This window comes from Heliangelus exortis, chromosome 2 (assembly GCF_036169615.1).
Source record: "Heliangelus exortis chromosome 2, bHelExo1.hap1, whole genome shotgun sequence".
Taxonomy (NCBI): Eukaryota; Metazoa; Chordata; class Aves; order Apodiformes; family Trochilidae; genus Heliangelus; species Heliangelus exortis.
This window is the reverse complement of record NC_092423.1, coordinates 61,673,572-61,691,550: the sequence shown is the minus strand read 5'-3', so window position 1 is coordinate 61,691,550 and position 17,979 is coordinate 61,673,572. Positions and strand designations below refer to the sequence as shown.

Below are 17,979 nucleotides of genomic sequence, written 5' to 3'. Positions count from 1 at the left end.
ATTGACTTTTTATATCCTTGCAGGTCAGCCACTTGCAAAGGCCATTTAAGAATTTTAAGACTAAATGATCTTCTGCAGATATTGCAGTTTTTTCTGTTTGTACCCTTTTCTAAGATACAAACTTGATAATAAAACAAGCTGCACTTGTTATATAGCCTACTTTTGAAATGTGTTAATTTTACTTTTTTTAGTAGTCGATGCATTAGAAACAGTAGGATGTTTTTAGCTGTGTATTGGTGGAAACATAAGTTCTTAGACTTAAGTTCCTTACAGAGATTATGGTAACTTAGGTTTTAACACTATGGTTGAAGTTGCTTTTTAAAAATTTATTCCATGTAGGTGAAAAGATACCACTTGTACTTATTTTCATTATCATTGATAGTTCCCCAGATTATACTGTCTGTAACAGAACATTCAGGCACAAGGTCAGAAGGAGTTCTACTCTTTGCAGACAGCAGTTTGCTAGTGAAATCTCTGCAGTAGGGAGGGGTTTAAATTTTTTTTCACTACTTAGTTATTATTATTAGTTATTATTTTACTTATCTTTACAAATACAGTATGGAATATTTATTTGAGGTTGTTAGTTTTGTTTTTTAAATGAGAGGATTGATTATTTTGTACTTCAGTTTCTCTTTAGCTTCTAATAAGGTTTCTGGGGTACCTGTGATTTGGTATAGTTTCAGATATTCTGTATTCTTTACCGAATGTGTGGGATATGATGTAACCTGAATTCTGATTATTATCAGCCTCTACATTGAAAGATCTTCTCTACAGTTTCAATACAGTTGCTAAAAGAGCTAGCAGAACACTTTCAAATAAAAATCAGAATTGTGTATCTTTTATATGAACTTCTGGGTTTTTTCCCCTATGTTTGCTGTCTCCAGCTCTGTACCATCTCTTAATGATATTTTTTCATTCTGTTTGTTTTGGGGGTGTGGGTTTTTTTTTGTTGTTTTGGATTTTTTCCCCCTCACACTTTCAGGCATCCAAGTAGAAACTCTAGGCTTCAACAAAAATTAAACACTTACTGAGAAGATAGGAGAGAAAATAGTTATTGTGAGCTGGCTGCTTGTTAGGTGTTTCACTACAGACAAGCCTAGGCTTTTCAGTCTGTGTTAGTGGAAACAAAAATATCACAGTGTCTCTATTTTTGACATATACTTTTGCTTTGTGTCAAAAAGTTGAGTTTTCTGAAAATTTTTAAACTCTGTAGTTTTGTAATATTTCTGAAAATTTTTGTATGAGTTGCAGTTGTGAAACGTAAAACTAGGTGTGCTGAGACATTAAAATAGAAATATTGTAAGTTAAGTGGAATAAGAATAAGTACAATTTGAAATGAAAAACGAGTGTATGTAACATGCACTTCCTTTCTTGGTCCTTAATGCTAGTTTGGCTGCACTTCAATCAGTTTTCAGCCACAGGCTCTTCTTTCAGTCACTCATGGGTTGACTTCATGTATTCCATGAATGGTTTCACATCTTGTTTATAACTTTATGGGCTCCTGTAAGACTTGAGCACTTTAAGGAGGTGATAAGTACAACTGAAATGCTCAGAGAGAGGCTTCTTAGTAAAAAGGATACAAGGCCACTTCCTTCTGTAAGTGATCCTCCCAGCACAGCTGCCAGAGGTGTTTATGATTGGAGGTCTGAAGTGGAGGCATCATCTGCAGGTAAGGAAGGGGGTGAAGCAAGGAGGGAGCTGGCACCAGAATCACACCATTATTCACCCTCTTGGTTTGGTTCTCTCAAACCCCACTGTGTCATGTCCATTTTTGGGAGGTGCTACATGTCTTAGTGAGCGTGCTGCTTCCTGGTGTTGATGCCCCTGTTTCCCCAAGGCTGCTGATACTGTGTGACATAGTCTAAGTGGACCCGTTCTTCCCATCTGAGGCTATGGCTTAGACCAAACTTATTAACGTGACAGGTGAGCAGGGAATGCATCATGAACTGGCTGGGAATCATCTTGGCCTGCATCGCACCTGAGTCTGCTGCTTGTTCTGCCCTGCCTTTTTATCATGGAATACAAGGAAAAGTATACATAGCTCTGTCACTGTTTTTCTTCTCATTCTGAGATGTGGTATGTGAACCTTAAGGAAACAAACAGGAGGCCAATTTATCTAAACCCTCCTACTGAAGCAAGTCGTCCTGTATGTAGGCAGTAGCTCTAGACCTAAACATGGACTAGAATTCTTCAAAAAAAAAAAGAAACAAAAAATCTTTTCAAGCTTATAGGTATCAGGAAAAAAAAAAAGGTTCCATGTAGTGGTTGGACATAAATACAGCTGTTGATGAATTTTAGAGCATCTAAAGCTTATCTGTCCTGGCATTTCTTTCCCCCTCAATTTGTAGTGTACTGTATCTGGCTGAACATGAGATCACCTATCCAACAGCTACAGCAAATAATAATAAGTTAGCTTTCCAAACCATAAACTGTAGCCATTCTTTTTTTCCTTTTGAAAGATATCTATAATTAATGTTTTAAGTATTTGAAATGTTTTAATGTAACATTACTTGAGTTTGTATCAATACCACATCTCCTGGATGAAATGTTAACATTACAAGTGCTTGTAAGTGAATCCCAGGGAAAAATACTACATTGCTGAATATCACTTGTCTCACTGATGTCAGTGCCTAGTGCCTTCTAGTTGTTGCCACTGGGTAAATAATTCTTGTTCTCAGTTATGTTAAATACAATGGGGCCATGTTTTTAAGTGTTACTGGGATAGAGAAAGCTTGGAAGATAGGATATCTGAGGAAGAAAAAACCAGTACCAAAATGACGGTGGTTTTCTGTCTAACAGTTTACATTTCTGTGTAACCTTAATCATGTTTCTGTAATACCAAAATGAGCTTTGATTGGTATGAAGGGTTGGGTTTTTTAAATATGATTCTCATTGAAAGACTTTTTGCAGTTGAAGTTCTTTACATAATCTAAAATAACTTAAAAAAAAAAAAATCCTTTATTTAATAAATTCTCTTTAACAGGAGACTTGACAATAACAGACTTTCTGTCTTTGCATGAGAATCCTTTATGGAATCATAGAATGGTTTGGGTTGGAAGGGACCTTAAAGGTCATCCAGTGCCAACTCCTGTATGGGCCAGGACACCTCCTACCAGGCCCCATCCACCCTAGGCCTTTTGTTTGCTACCTTTTGCTTAAGCTATTTAGTATCTCTAAATGTACTATCTGGTATATGTATGTATATATGTGTGTATGTGTGTATATGTATATATATATATATATATATATAGTTTCTGAGGTTCCATTTAATATTGTTGGTGTGTTGGAAGGAGATGAAGACTGCTATCACACATGAAAAATTATCAGAGAAGGGGTTTGTAAACATCAAGCATAGAAGTGGTTAATGTGAATGGTGAAATTGATCAATAGAAAAAATAAAGCTCAGTATATAGTTAAGCATATGACTTCTGGGATTTTATGCTCAGTTTCATTCTATATAAAATGCATTTAAAATAGCAGATTAACCTGTACTTCCTTAATAGAATAGTTGCTTAAATTTGCATTTTATGAGATAGGAGGAGTACAAATGTTTGGTTTTGTTTTCTTAAACTATTTTCAAATTGGCATAGATGGATGGTTTTTTTTCCATTCAGCATATCAATTATTTCATTATGAATTTATGTAGCTAGTTTGAACTACTGTAAAAATTATTTTTGTTTTACTAAACTAGAAAATGTTACATTTAGGTGATTTTTTGGTGGTTGTTTTTAGTTGGCAAGGTTTGTTTCTTTTTGGGGGGCAGGGTGACAGCCTAGAGTTTCTGTGCCAGTTTTTGTTCTGGTTTCCTGTCATCTTGGTCATAAAATTACTTCTGCTTAAGAAACTGAAGTAAAATTGTTTTGTTTTGTTTGTTAGGGGGGGATTGTTAACGTTAACTTTGTGGTATTTGCTGCTGAATTGTTAACAACTGTATTATACGCTGACTTTATTAAAGCTACATTTGTAAAGCTGAATTTGGGACTTTATTAACATTGCAGTATCTTATTTAGACTCAAGATTGTTGGTCAGTGTAGTAAAAATGTTCTCCCTCTTTAGTTTGCCAGTAGCTAAGTAAATGCTGGTAAATTTCTCAAGATTGCATTCTGCTCCATGATCCAGGCCTTTAATGTTTCAGTCCAATCTTTTCACAAGTGTTGTGCAATGATTCATTTTGCTGCTAAAATAATGCACAGTTTTGAATGTGTTTTGAAAAATTACTCATTCCAGTTTGTCTGCAAAACATGATGAGGTGACGAAATCGGTGTATGTATATCTTTACCACTACTTTCAAAATATGGCATGGCCTTTGGTTTTCTTCAGTCATGCTTTAAACTCTGTGCCTTATAGCAGTATTCTCCATTAATAGGCCAGGATGTCTAAAGGAGAATAAAGTTGTCCTTACCTCCTGCATTGACAGAATCTCTCTATATACAGCATATACGAGGAATTACTTTTCTGTTTTTCTGCTGTTGTGCTGGTATTAAATGACCTGTCAACACCCTAATTTGGAATATGATTAATGAGCACAGTGTTTCTGGGCAATATCCCACATACATATGTATTTTTCTAAGAAACAGGTACATTTATTTTGTTCTTTCATTTTTACAGTTACATGGGAATTGGGCTTTCAGCACAGGGTGTGAACATGAACAGACTTCCAGGTATGTTTGAGTATTTATTACATCTGGTAAGTTACTTACATTGGTAAATTTTTTTTTTTTTAAATATGCTTGACCTTGATGGGAAGGTTCTGGTAAGCAACAGAGTGTGTAGCATGACATCTGTTGTTGTTCGTTACCTGAATTATGTAACACTTGCAGCTTAAGAGTTTTGCTTTAATAGTTGGTTTGCCGTACATTTGCTCCTGTACTACTTCCCTCAACTCTTAGTGTTATTTTTAACATCATGCAGATACGTTTTAGCAAACAAGTATTTTTAAATTTTCATAATGTTTCCTGGTAAAAATGAAGCTATTGGTTGCCATGCTCCATAAACTGAATTTCTGGCCCAAGAAAGGCGAGATAGTATGATAAAACCTTTGTGTCAAACACTGAGTGAGCCCTCTAACTGTTACCTGTCTAATCTTAATAGTAAGGATGTTTCACATAGTTTTAATTCTTGACTGTTCCATTGACCTCCATGGTACAGGGACTGTCGTCTTAACAATGGTCTGCAGTATCTCCACATATTATTTAAAGAAGGTTTTTGTGTGTTTATACATGTTGTTTTTTTCCAAACTGATCTTTAAATATAAAAAAACAACCAAACTAAAACCCAATTTAAAAAAATATTAATATTAGCAAAGTGTAAAATCATGTTGAGCTGCTCTAAGACTATTTGTTGTTCTGAAAGGGGTCCCTGTGATGCTAAGTAAGCCCAGCTAAGGGTGATGAATTATTAGTGAGTGGTATTAAGTTTATTTTGAGTATGATTTATTGCAAATAATTGTCAAAGATACTACTGATTAATGTAACTGGAGTAATTTGAGATATTGATTTATTGAGGGCTGCTTTTAATGTGCTGCTACTGATCATAGAGATCAAGGGCCTAAGTATTGAAAATATTTTCAAATTAACCTGTTACCCAGCATCTTGACATAAGAAAAAAAAAACCCCAGTACCTTTTACTATTTAAGAGTAATTTGAATTATCAGTATAAATTCTTATACTAAAAATGCACATCTTTATAAAATGTGATTTCTATTGTTTTGAATAGATAGATCCATTAGGAAGATTTTGTGATGCTTGAAAGGTTACTTTTCTGTGTGTTCTTGTTTAGTACTGAATTACAGAGTGTGTGGACATCTATTTTAAATGAGCTCAGACTTGCTGTGAATTTCATTGAGTAGTATAACAATACAAAGCTTCTTAACTGGTTCTCCAGCTTCTTGAGCTGCAAAATTAGTAGCATATATCCATACATAATCATTTGCCTGCTGGCTGTGACTTTCACCTATATTGATAATTATTTTTAATTTTTAGAGGCAGCAAAGCTGATGGCACTATAGTCTGGAGAATCTGTGGTTATGCAGATTATGCTTGCTGCTGAATAGTCAATAAGAATAAGCAGTAGAAATGTGTTTCCCCAGAGATGCATGTTTGGGTTTTAGCTGGGAAGAATTTGATTATGACATATAGCAGCAATAGTTCTGCAAGATGAAAGGGAGAACAGGAGAATGTTCACTCCTTTATTGGGACATGTCAGATCTGCCAATAGCTTTTCAAATTTTAAGATTGTAGCTCATCATGGTTTTGGCATTGATAGTATTGTGTGTTAACCTAAGAAGAAAAATATCTGAGTTTGCATTACCTGTTAGGTACTACAGATGGAATTACCTTTTCAACCTTTTTGATAAAAGAAGTTTTCTTTTTTAAATTTAGCAGATTTGTTAGTTAGACAAGAAATCTTAGAATCAGAGAGCTGAATACTACTTTTACGGAGTCTTGAATTTAGAAATAAAGGAAATTAATAGATTGCAAATGCTTTTGTTCTCTAGGTTGGGATAAACATTCATATGGTTACCATGGAGATGATGGACATTCATTCTGTTCCTCTGGAACTGGACAGCCCTATGGCCCAACGTTTACTACGGGTGATGTCATTGGTTGTTGTGTCAACCTTATCAATAATACTTGCTTCTACACAAAGAATGGACACAGCTTGGGTACGGAGAAACCTTATCTTTAATGGTAACATTATGTCTGTAAGTCTGTTGTAAATCTGAAATTCTCTTCATGTCAGGAATGAAGTGTTTGAATAGTTCCTTTGATAGTCTCATTATCAAGGAATTAATTAAAGAATTGGGAAGAGTAATTTCTTGTATGCCACTTGCACTAATATTTTTTTGTGAACATTGGAAGGATTTGTCATAACATCTTATTCCATAGGACTGGCACAAATAATACTTGATGTTTGTAATGTAAGGGAATAGATACAAAAGAAGTGGAGAAGCAGAGACTGGGTATAACTAAAATTCATTACTGCTGTGTGAGGAATACCTAGCCTTTAGTAAGATCTTATATCAATTGGGCACTATTTTGAACATGTGTTGAAGAACAGTGTCTTGCATTCCAAGTCAAGAGTCAGTTGGCATAGTTGGGCTAAAGCTATGAATTATACAAGTTGTTATGTCAACACTACACGACAATTTTTGAAGGTGCCTGGAGGATGGGGTATACCTCAAGTTTTTGACGAAAAAAAAGAAAAATAAATAAAATATATAAAACTGGTTACTTAATGCAGTTTGAGTAAAAATAGAGAGTGCAAATAAAGAAGGAAAAAAATCTGCTTCCTGCATTAAGGAGAGAGAAACAGCTTGGGAAAAGATTCTGGAATTATGCTGAGAGGACTAGGAAGTTCCAGGGGGTAAAGCTGAGAAAGAATATATAAGGGTTTTGTCATGGGCAGAAATGTGATAAGAAGAGAGAAGAGAGACTGGCTTGAAATTAAATAAGAGGTTGTTGAGGTAGTCACTGTTGAAGTCACTATTCTGTTTTCTGACATTCCCAAACATGAAGAAGGTTTGGAAAGTAGTAAGGGGAAGGACATGGTTTAAATTCTTCTCATTATCTCTTAAAACAAACCTGCCTGTTTGTTTTCTTAGGCCCTGAGCAAATTAAGTGTAGCTTTCAGTTGTCCTGCCCCTACTCAGGGCAGGGCTTAGATACCTCCAGAGGTCATTCCAAGTAATCACTTCAGCAATTCTGTTGGGTCATGGTTTAATGTTTCTTCTAAACTGAATGAGTCTACCTGGATTTATTACCTTGAGGCCTACTGCAGTGAGACATTTGAACACTGTATAGTTGTTTCTCTTGGCCCTGTTTCAGGGTATATGGCAAAATGGAAGATAATAAGCTCATGTTGTGTTTACCCTAATGTTTAACTGGGTTAAAGCTGAGAAGGGGAGTCTTATTTCCTTTTTGGAATTAGGAGCAACGTGCCTGCAGGTAAGTTAGAGCAGATTGTCGATCAAGCAAAGAGTCACTGGCTTTCTGACTGCCCTTATGGTCACATGTATAGAAGAGCTAAGGAAGGAGGAGCAGAACCTTCTCTTTCAGTGGAAGTCTTAAAGCAGACTGGATTAGGTCAAATGTAAAGCTACACTCCAAGTGATTAAAGTCTATTTAAGGAAGAGAACAGAATGGCATAGTTGAGGAGAGGCTACTAAAATGTCATCTGTCACAGACAGAATCTGACAAACACTTCATGGATTTCAGAAAGAAATATGACAGCTGTTCTGTGGTCGTGGGCTTTGCTAGCTTTAATAACTAACAGAGGAAAACTGTTTAGGGGAATAAGAAATGAGAAATTTTGTCTATCTTTCTGAGTTGTTGCTGCTGCTGGTTGTCTGGAATTCATATATGATTGTGACTTGAAGGACATCTATGATTCTTCTCTGGGCTACAGATGGACTTTAGAGGACTGGAAATCTCTGGCTCAGCCTGGGATTTGATGCTACAAAAAGGACTAAGCAATTATTTATGCAAGTGTGAAATCCTGGCTTGGGGAAAAACAGAACAAACCAAAACAAAAACCCCAAAAGCCCAGAAAAACCCCATTGCTTACTGCTGTAGTTATGTTGGAAAGGAGAGAGGTTTGTGTCAAAATGTGCTAGAGGAAGGAGTAACAGCTTAGAAATTGTTAGGATGTAAATAACTTGGTAGCTTTGAGGTGTGATGGGAGGAAATAGATTCACTCTGTATGTTACTTTGGTGTCAAAGATGCAAGTAAGGAATCCAGATGCTGGTGATTTGAAACGATGATGAAAGATTGAGATTGAGAGCAGGGATGGAATATAGGACAAAAGGTTAAAATCTTTATTTTAATCTTAAATTCAAAAAGGCAGTGATACAAAATAAATCAGAGTTCGAAGGGATAAGTGGATTTGAATCATGCACTTGTAAAAAAATATTGAAGAAATACTTGAAACCATAAAGGAAATGATGAAATACTGTTGCCATTTGGCTGTGAGAAGGAGGTTTCCTGATACTTATGTTTTATCTTAAAGCTTCTGCCCCCTCCCCACCCCCTCAACCCTCTCAATAATTGCTTGAAGTTCCTGAAGCATATAGAGGTCAGATTTCTCTCTAATCCTGAGACAGCAAAATCACTGCCTTGGTCTGACGGGTAGATGGGTGCTTGAAATAATATCACAAGATCCTAAGCTATTCTGTTTGAAGACCAAAACAAAACACCCTGTTGTGGATTAGAGTAAAATATCTCCCAGACTGGTTTGTGGTATTTACAGGCACGTGCTGGTCACGTAAAGATTATGTCTACAGAAAGAAGAAAATAGTAACGAACAATAAAAGACACTGTTAAGTCCTGATGTGTCAGCATTAAAACATGCAAGTGAAAAAAATGTCATCAGATAATCTTTGTTTTACTGTTACTTTTGATATCTACTCAGGATTTCTGTACATGTTACTCTGTGTATCTCTATGATGGTTTATAAATCTTAGGCCCTATTTTGAAAAATTTAGGCAAATGGAGTGCTTTTGAATAAAAATAACTTTTTGCCAAATACTGCCCATTTTACTGCTCAAGCACATCAGTTGTGCCTAAGAATCTTGGAAATTACCATACTTAATTGCTTATTTTTGAGGTGATTTGGGTGAATTTTCTGAACATACAGTGATACACTAAGGAAAACAAGAAAAAAGTCCAGACATGCAGAAATTAATCTTGATTTTCTTTTCATTACAGGCATCGCTTTCACAGATTTACCGGTAAGATAAGGGCATTTTCACTTCTAAACGTTTGAAATGTAACTCACATTTACTCTATGCTTCTTAGAAATGCAGCAGTGATCTTCTTAACCAATTTAGTATCAAATATTTCTGTATTTCTCCTCATGTGTTCTGTGACTTACTTGTTAATTGAAGCAATTTCTTCTTTCTTTTTATATCAATCCTCATGGGATTTTCCTTCTCAGAATCACAGGAAGTTAGGGGTTGGAAGGGACCTCAAAGGATTATCTAGTCCAACCCCTCAAGTTTTTAATGTGCAGGTAGTTCAAATGGAAGTTTGAAAAACTGGAAGCAGAAAATAAGAAAAACCAGTGATTTTTTTGACACATGCAGGCTTTACATACAAAGGCTGGGCTTTAGTGGTCATGCTGACCTATATCTTGTTGGTAACTTCTTTCTGATAACTTTGATTTATTTAGTGTATAGTTCTGTAGCTCAACATACTATTATACCATGCCACCATTGATTGCAGTGTAAATGTTACGTAGCTATATTTATTTAAAAAAAAAAAAATTTAAAAAGTCAAAAAAAAAACCCCAGACCCATTAAAAAAGCAGCCACTCAAAACCCCAACAGGTTGCATTGTAATTGCTGCAATTCTAGTGCCACTTAAGAAAGTTCCTTTAATCCCAGCAGGCAGGTTTTACTTTTCTCATATTTGGCCTATTTCAAATTTGCATGGAGAGCTGATCTACAGAGCAGAAAAATAAAAGCAGAAAACAAAACTGACACCACAATACATGCTTTAAAGTCTTTTTCTAGTTACAAGTCCAAGAATTCATGAGAACTTCAATGCACTGTTACAGTTCTTTTTAGGCACTACACTTGGACTTTGAGGCTAATGAGTTCTCTATCCTGTCAGTTCTTACTACTAAAATTCAGTGATGTTTTAAGTATTTCACCCCAAAAGGAAAATGGCCTGTTTTGTAAGTTTGATTTTTGTTCTCTTTTTAAAAGAAAATTTAATCCCGGTCTTTAAAAATAATTTTTAAAATGGTATTGAAAATTTTGGAAAATGGAAACCAAAAGTTGTAAACTTCAGCACAGTATAAAGTTCATTTTTTTTACTAGAAAGAGAATGATTAGTAAGGCTTTATTATTTCAAAATAAAAAAATTATGAGCATGGGAATAAAAGTTGATCAGTTGTATTGCTGGATAGGTAGAAGTTTCTATAACTGCTGGACAGATGATCCAGAGGTATTTGCTGCTTCACACTTCTAGTAGTGTTGGGGATATTATATCTAAGGTTTAAAAAAAAATGGTGTGGAAATTAAGATCAAGAAGAATAAAAACTAATTAAAAAAATTTCTTGCAGCCAAACTTGTACCCTACAGTAGGGCTTCAAACACCAGGAGAGGTTGTGGATGCTAATTTTGGACAACATCCATTTGTATTTGATATTGAAGACTATATGAGAGAATGGAGAACCAAAATTCAAGCACAGATTGACAGATTTCCAATAGGAGATCGGGAAGGAGAGTGGCAAACAATGATTCAGAAGTAAGACTTTGAATATTGATCGTTTAAAAAAGAAGTTAATAATTGTGTGATTTCAGAGTTATTTAAAATGTAGCTATTTTCTTGTGCAAAAAATTACAGATAGTATTAAAAGCTAGTAGAAATATCTTGTTGACATAACAGGTTTGATATGTATGTATATATATATATATAAAATAGAGCATGAATAGGTGCTGTGGAAATGTCACTTCACATTCTCAGCCTTCAGCACCTGTGGGGTGATGTGGCTTATTAGTGACTCACTTAGAAAAATGGTGGTTGTGGCTCTGCATTTTCTGTTTCTTCAGTGACAATAAAAGCTTGGTGTGCAGAAATTACACTCAGTAGATGTAATGAGGATAAACGGTAAATAGCAGATAATAGTTTAATTGAGCTTACCTTTGAGTGATGAATCATTTATTAAAATTAATCATAACAACATGGTACTTTTAAAAAAAATTCTTTTTCTGTACAGAGTTTCTAAGAAGATACTAGCATGTAACTGAATTATTTTTTTATGACTTGTACTGAAATTCCTGAATTTCAAGTAGAATTCTTAAATTCGGTCACTTTTCCAGAAAAGGTGTTTTATATTCATAAAGTTACTGGTTTCTTACCTGTATTTAACGAGTGTTTCTGGGTTTTGTGTTTGTTTAATTTTAGAATGGTATCATCTTACTTAGTTCACCATGGATACTGTGCAACAGCAGAGGCATTCGCCAGATCCACAGACCAGACTGTGCTAGAAGAATTAGCTTCCATTAAAAATAGACAAAGTAAGCCTGGAAAGCATGTTACATCCTTTTTTCCTCCCTTAAGCAAACATTACTTAAAAGTTCCTTTTAATCATAATTGTAAAGTTTCCTTTCAGCACTACTCCATAGTACATTTCTCTGCTGTCATGTAAAGTTTTATATGTATGAACAGCTGCTTAAAATGAACTTCCACACTAACACTTTGGAATTTTTTTTATGTAGCAGAAATGTGGTAAATTACCTGTTGCCTTTTTATCAAACAAAAAAATGTGATCTTAAATTAATGTGGGTAACGTCTCTGAGTATTTGTGAAAGTAACAAACAGGAATATAAAACTTAGTCTTGACAGACATTTAGACTTTTATCTTGGCTGTGAAAAGCCAACTTAGAGGATGCTTTATAACTTAAATGAAAATTGAGTTTCTTGCTTACAGATGTGAGGCAAAGAAGACAAGGAGAACTAGCAGCAGTTCACCTCAAACTTGCTGTGGCAGTGCTGTTTGGCAGCCTGATTAAAGTGTCTTCCCTGTTCATTTAAATCCATGCTTTATGAACACAGGTGTTTGTGTGACTGCATGACATACCACACAGGGAAGCTGCTCTGGTTGAAAAATAACCCACTTGTCTGGCTGTTTTTCATCTGGATCAATTTCTCTGTGGATAGAGCTGTGAGGCTCTTTGCAACTCGTGCCAGGTTACAGCAACAGCCTCATCAGTAAAGCAGGGACTGTTGCAGAAAGGTTTGATCAACTGTAACCTGGCTGAAAGTATGTGTTGCAGGGGAGAGAGACTAAATTTTGGTTTTCTTAGTTGAAACTGTGGGAGGTGGGATGCAATTTGGATGTTCTTGGGTGATGATAGTTTGGTATGTGCTCGTTTGTAAGAGTATGAAAATGAGAAACTGCAGAAGAGTGTCTGCAACCTTAATCTAACTCTAAATGAGCAATCTGAGTACAAACTAATTGTATGCTGGCAATAAATAAAAATACTGAATACTCATTTAGATACATGTAGGTGAAGTGCAGTTCTTCAATTTTCCTAGTGAACATTTTAAGGAAGCGTGATATTTCTTTACGCCATTTTTTCTAAGAGGAAAAAAACCTTGTTTGATGGTTGCAGCATCTTTTAATCACTAATTTACTATGTATTAATCTGTAAGATGTCTATTTACCTGATGTTGGTTTTAGTGAGCAGAATTTCAGAAACTGGTTTTGACAGGATGAATGGAGAACCCATTGAAACAACGTAAGAGCTGTATCCAAGTTTACTAGAAAAAAATCCTAATCTCTTATTTGTTTTTTGGTGAACAGGAATTCAGAAATTGGTTTTAGCAGGAAGAATGGGAGAAGCCATTGAAACAACACAACAGTTGTATCCAAGTTTACTAGAAAGAAATCCTAATCTCTTATTTGCATTAAAGTGAGTCTTCAAATTATACAGATGTGTGTTTATAGATGACACAGTACCTTCTGAGACAAGACAGTTACTCATTTAAAGCTTTCATGGAAATTTAAACAAAGTTAAGCAGCATTTTTCAGCAAATGTGTATAGTTCACTTTTTAATGCTGTATTATTTGCTACATGTTTAAATAGGTTTTGTCATCAAGGTCCTGGTTTGCAGCATAATTCACATCTCCCTCTAGACTTGTTATCTAGAACTAAGTTTTGTAATTTTTCAAACCAGTGTTATTCCAATTGGGTGTCAATTAAAGCTTAATGTAATCTGATACACTATTGTATTCAAGAAGGTTAAGAGTTTGTCTGTTCCTACAAATGGGTTACTGACTTTAAAGACAGTTCAAATGAGCTGTTTTGACTCCTTGTCACTTCACTAGAAACCTCTGGCTACTGCTGTGGAACTTCAATAATTCCAAAGAGTTCTCTTGGCTTCCCAGGCACACACACAGTAGTCACCTTCGTTCTGGCATTTTTACTTATCAGCTGTGCTGATCCTTCAGAATTTTGTATCATGTTGCAGTGTTTGAACGCAGAAAAAAAAAAATCTGTTACCTCCTGTAAGAACAAAGCACTTCAGTTTTTATATTCAGTTAAGTAATGTGGAATGCGTTTGAAGTCTGTCATGCTCAAGTGCTAAACAGAATTCACATGATAATACTGCAGGCTTATCACAGAGTTAATGAAATGTGAACATTTTGGTGAAAGGCTTCACTTGATAAAGACAAGTTACCTTTTTCTCACTCTTTCTAAATTTTGCCAGTTCTGTAAAGACTATCCAAGCTTAACACATTAAACAGTAGTCCTGAGCTTCCTTGGAAGTTTATAATAAAACTTCCTTATTTAAAATTAAAATTGACAAAGAGCAACAGCCTCTGAAGGGAAGGTTTGTATATAAGCTTGCTTTTCAAACTGTTTCCTAATGCAAATGTTTAATGTTAAAAGTTACCATTTAATGCTTACTGTTCCAGAGGGACAAAATATGCTCTCATTTACTTTGAGAAAAGTTACAGACATGACAACATAAAGACATACCCTTCTCAGGAAATAACCTTGCCCCTGCCAATAAAAGAAAACAGTTAAAACTAGAAAATGCAGTTTAGCTTTCTCAACTTTGAGGACTTATTGCCAAAGTCTGTCCTCGAAGGATAATAATCCTGTTCTCCTCCCTCACAGATTTTTCTAATTGCACATTTTTGGCTGAATACTGCAAAGCTTGTTGATGATTGGGTTACTGACATCTATCATTTTGTTGAGTCAGACTGTCTGTAAATTTAACACTAAAATGAAATAATTGCTATTATTGGTAAATTTAAGTGTGTTAATTGTTTTATTGGCTTAACTTTTTTGCCTTTTGTTTAGGGTGCGCCAGTTCATAGAGATGGTGAATGGTACAGACAGTGAAGTGCGGTGTTTGGGAGGCCACAGTCCAAAATCCCAAGACAATTACCCTGTTAGCCCACGATCCTTCAGTAGTCCTAGCATGAGTCCCAGCCATGGAATGAATATTCACAGTTTGGTGACGGGCAAAGGGAACAGCACACACTTCTCTGGTAAGCTGATATGGAGGATATAACAAACAAGATTTATATTTTGATATACTACACATATACCATACGTAGTGGGGGTTTTTTTTGGGTGTTTGGGTTTTTTTTGTTTTTTTTTTTACACCACATATAAGGAGGAGATAAAAATACTCACAGACTGACAGCTTGTTTTTACTTAAGAGCTGATACCAAATGCTTTGCATGAAAGTGTAGTTTTAATGATGAAAATATGTAATTCTTGGTCACTGGGAAAATGGAAAGTGGATAAGTAGAATAAAATCTTTTCTGCATGTTCTATTGGTTTTAAGAAGGTTTGGAAAGTAGGTTGCCACTGATTTCTAAGAAATACTTTCTTCTGAGCGGTGGAAAGTTGTGATGCAAATTTCTGTAATCCTTTCGATGCTAATTTATGGCTTTGGCAAGGTGGTTTAAATCCAGTTAACTAGTGAAAATGATCTATTTCCTATGATGTTTATGGAATAGTAGAAACTGCTGCTCTTGTATAGGAAATACCAGGAATTGGGTGTTTGAATTAGGTGAAGGACTTTCTGCTGGCAGCCAAATTTCAGTCTGCACAGTTGAAAGAGTTTTGAGAATGTCTAGGTGGTGTTAGAACTTTGGTGGGGAGCCATGAATGTTCAGAGCTGCCCATACCTTTCAGAGCACCCCTGTGGAAAAGTTGGGTGTGTTAAAGTGATTCATGACTCTCACCTTTGAACCCAAGACTGTTAAGGTAGAAGATGGAGCCTTAATTTCTGTTCCATTCTTAAATTTCAACCAGAGGCTTTTTTTTTTTTTTTTCTGTCTTGGGGGGAAGACAGTGTACCCTGGCCACCAGAATATCTTCTACCTTTGCTTTTATTTCCTCTGTGTGTCAGACTTTGCTGACAAGTTTGTGAGTGGAGGTTCACTCAGATTTTTCCTTGCCAGTCTTTGGGTGATTATTGGGAGGTATTGCAGAAAATATCCCTAACTTTGTAATGTTGAAAACAGGGGCACAACTTATTTACTAAGTTGATGAAAGTATAGAATTGAGGTTTGGGGTTTCCTGAATGGCAGGGGTATTTTATTTATAATAAACCCCTTCCTGTGACCTGCTACTATATTAGGAGATACTAGGGAGCTCCTGATTTTGGTCGTGAAAGAGCTGGCAATTACTGGTTTGTTTAAATTAGTAGTTTCTTGATTATGTTTAACAAGGGTCAGAAGAGAGACATCATAATTTCACAGTATGGTGTAACTCTGTTTAGCAAAGATGAATATTAACAAGTAAACTGTATAAGGAGGGGAGGTTATATTTAAGTGTAGCAACATGCAAAGCATTTTCAGCACTGAATTTTACTACGTATTTATTGAGAGAATTTTGCAATTAGTAAGATGCATGTCTGATTCCTTTCAGAATGATTACAGTGGCTTAGAAAGTATTTTTAGATCTTTCAGAAAAAAATACCAGTTCTAAGAAATTCATCTATTTTGATGCAGTTTTTTGTTTTGCGGGTATGTAAGTACAGCTGAAAAACCTTCTCTGGTATGTGTTGCTACTCAGTAAATAATGCTTAACATCTCCACTGTAGAGACCTTAAAGATTCAAATACTTGAAACAGGGAGGCTAAGTAGTTGGGATTTTTTGTTTGGCAAATGTAGTGTTTGCTGACTGGGAACAGTTAAGCTGTGCTTTATTTCACAGAATGGTTTAGAATAGAATTTCACCTCTGTAACTGGGTACTTGCAAATAAATTGGTAGATGATTACAGTTATTAAAACTTTCTTTCAGGGTTTGAAAGTAGTTGCAGTAACGGAGTAATATCAAATAAAGCACATCAATCTTACTGTCACAGTAAACATACGACCACCAGCTTGAATGTACCAGAGCTCAACAACTTAAATGTATCAAGATCACAGCAGGTTAACAGCTATTCCAGGTGAATAAACTTCAGATGCTTCTGACTTACATTAATGCTTTTGTTGTGCATGTGCTTTCATTTCAGAAAAGAGTTTTCAGTGGAATTTGGGTTTTTTTTTTTCAAGAACAGTTAAAACAGTGTAAGGGGCTTACCTAAGACTTAGAGCTTATGATCACTCTAGTGTGCTCTGGTTTTGTTCTAGCTTCTCAAGCTCAGTGGACTGCTTTCTCCAGTTAAAGGAATGTAACAGATAAAAATAAATTATCTTGCTCATAGCTGTTTACTGTCAGTTTTGTAGTTGTATAGTGAAGATTAACTAGCTCTCCAACACTTGGGTTTTTAATTTAAACCACTGACATTGATTTAACCACATTTCATGTAGATAGTGAAAAGGTTTCCAGATACTCTCCCATTTGTGGCACTATCTGCAAAGTAAACACCATTGAGATGCATATGAAATGGGGACTGCCTTCCACTGCACACACAAGAATTGTTTGCCCACTCCAGTCACTGGCACTTGTTCAAACACATTCAGTTCAGAGGATAAAAACGTATATTAACCAGGGTTAATATGGTTATTCATAACCAGTAAATACTAAGCTCTGTCTTGTGGAAGCGCAGCAGAACCTAATTTGATGTGAATAGTACTCAGCTGCATTGTCCAAGATGGATTCCTGAAACTGTGACTAGGATGTGATGACATGGCAATAACAAAAACTACTTCAGTTGGATAGTGATGACTGGGAGGGGGGGAAGTAAAAGTAATGATTAAATAAAAATTACTTATTAACTTCATGGTTAAATTTGGCAATTGATTTTGCCAAAAAGCCTGGCAGTGTCCAGGCAACTTAAGAGATTTTTCACAGCACCAAAACAATTCCTTGTCTGCAGTGTGGCCCAGTCAGAGGGGCCTTTTGGTTTCCTTCCTCAAAGGAAGCTGAGTATTTTTGGTTGCTTAGAAGCAAGATATGAACATTTTTTTTAAGTTAATCTTTTTGGTCTTGCAAGACATTTTAGGGTGTCATTCTCCATGATAAAATAGAACTGTCTAGGATGTAACTGTCATCAAAT

At 35.5% G+C, this 17,979-nt stretch overlaps 2 protein-coding genes across 4 annotated transcripts in view; one reads left to right on the top strand and one right to left on the bottom strand.

Annotated features, from left to right (window-relative positions):
* The window catches only part of SIRT5 (sirtuin 5), a 79,636-nt gene that overhangs the window by 41,418 nt on the left and 20,239 nt on the right, over positions 1 to 17,979 (bottom strand). The window lies entirely within an intron of this gene.
* Positions 1 to 17,979, top strand: part of RANBP9 (RAN binding protein 9) — a 42,459-nt gene that overhangs the window by 18,828 nt on the left and 5,652 nt on the right. For all 3 annotated transcript variants that reach the window (XM_071736363.1, XM_071736362.1, XM_071736364.1), the window contains exons 3-10: positions 4,609 to 4,661; positions 6,497 to 6,664; positions 9,706 to 9,728; positions 11,066 to 11,250; positions 11,911 to 12,023; positions 13,313 to 13,421; positions 14,820 to 15,010; positions 16,779 to 16,926. In XM_071736363.1, the coding sequence (XP_071592464.1) occupies positions 4,609 to 4,661; positions 6,497 to 6,664; positions 9,706 to 9,728; positions 11,066 to 11,250; positions 11,911 to 12,023; positions 13,313 to 13,421; positions 14,820 to 15,010; positions 16,779 to 16,926 (990 nt within the window). The remainder of the gene's footprint in view (positions 1 to 4,608; positions 4,662 to 6,496; positions 6,665 to 9,705; positions 9,729 to 11,065; positions 11,251 to 11,910; positions 12,024 to 13,312; positions 13,422 to 14,819; positions 15,011 to 16,778; positions 16,927 to 17,979) is intronic.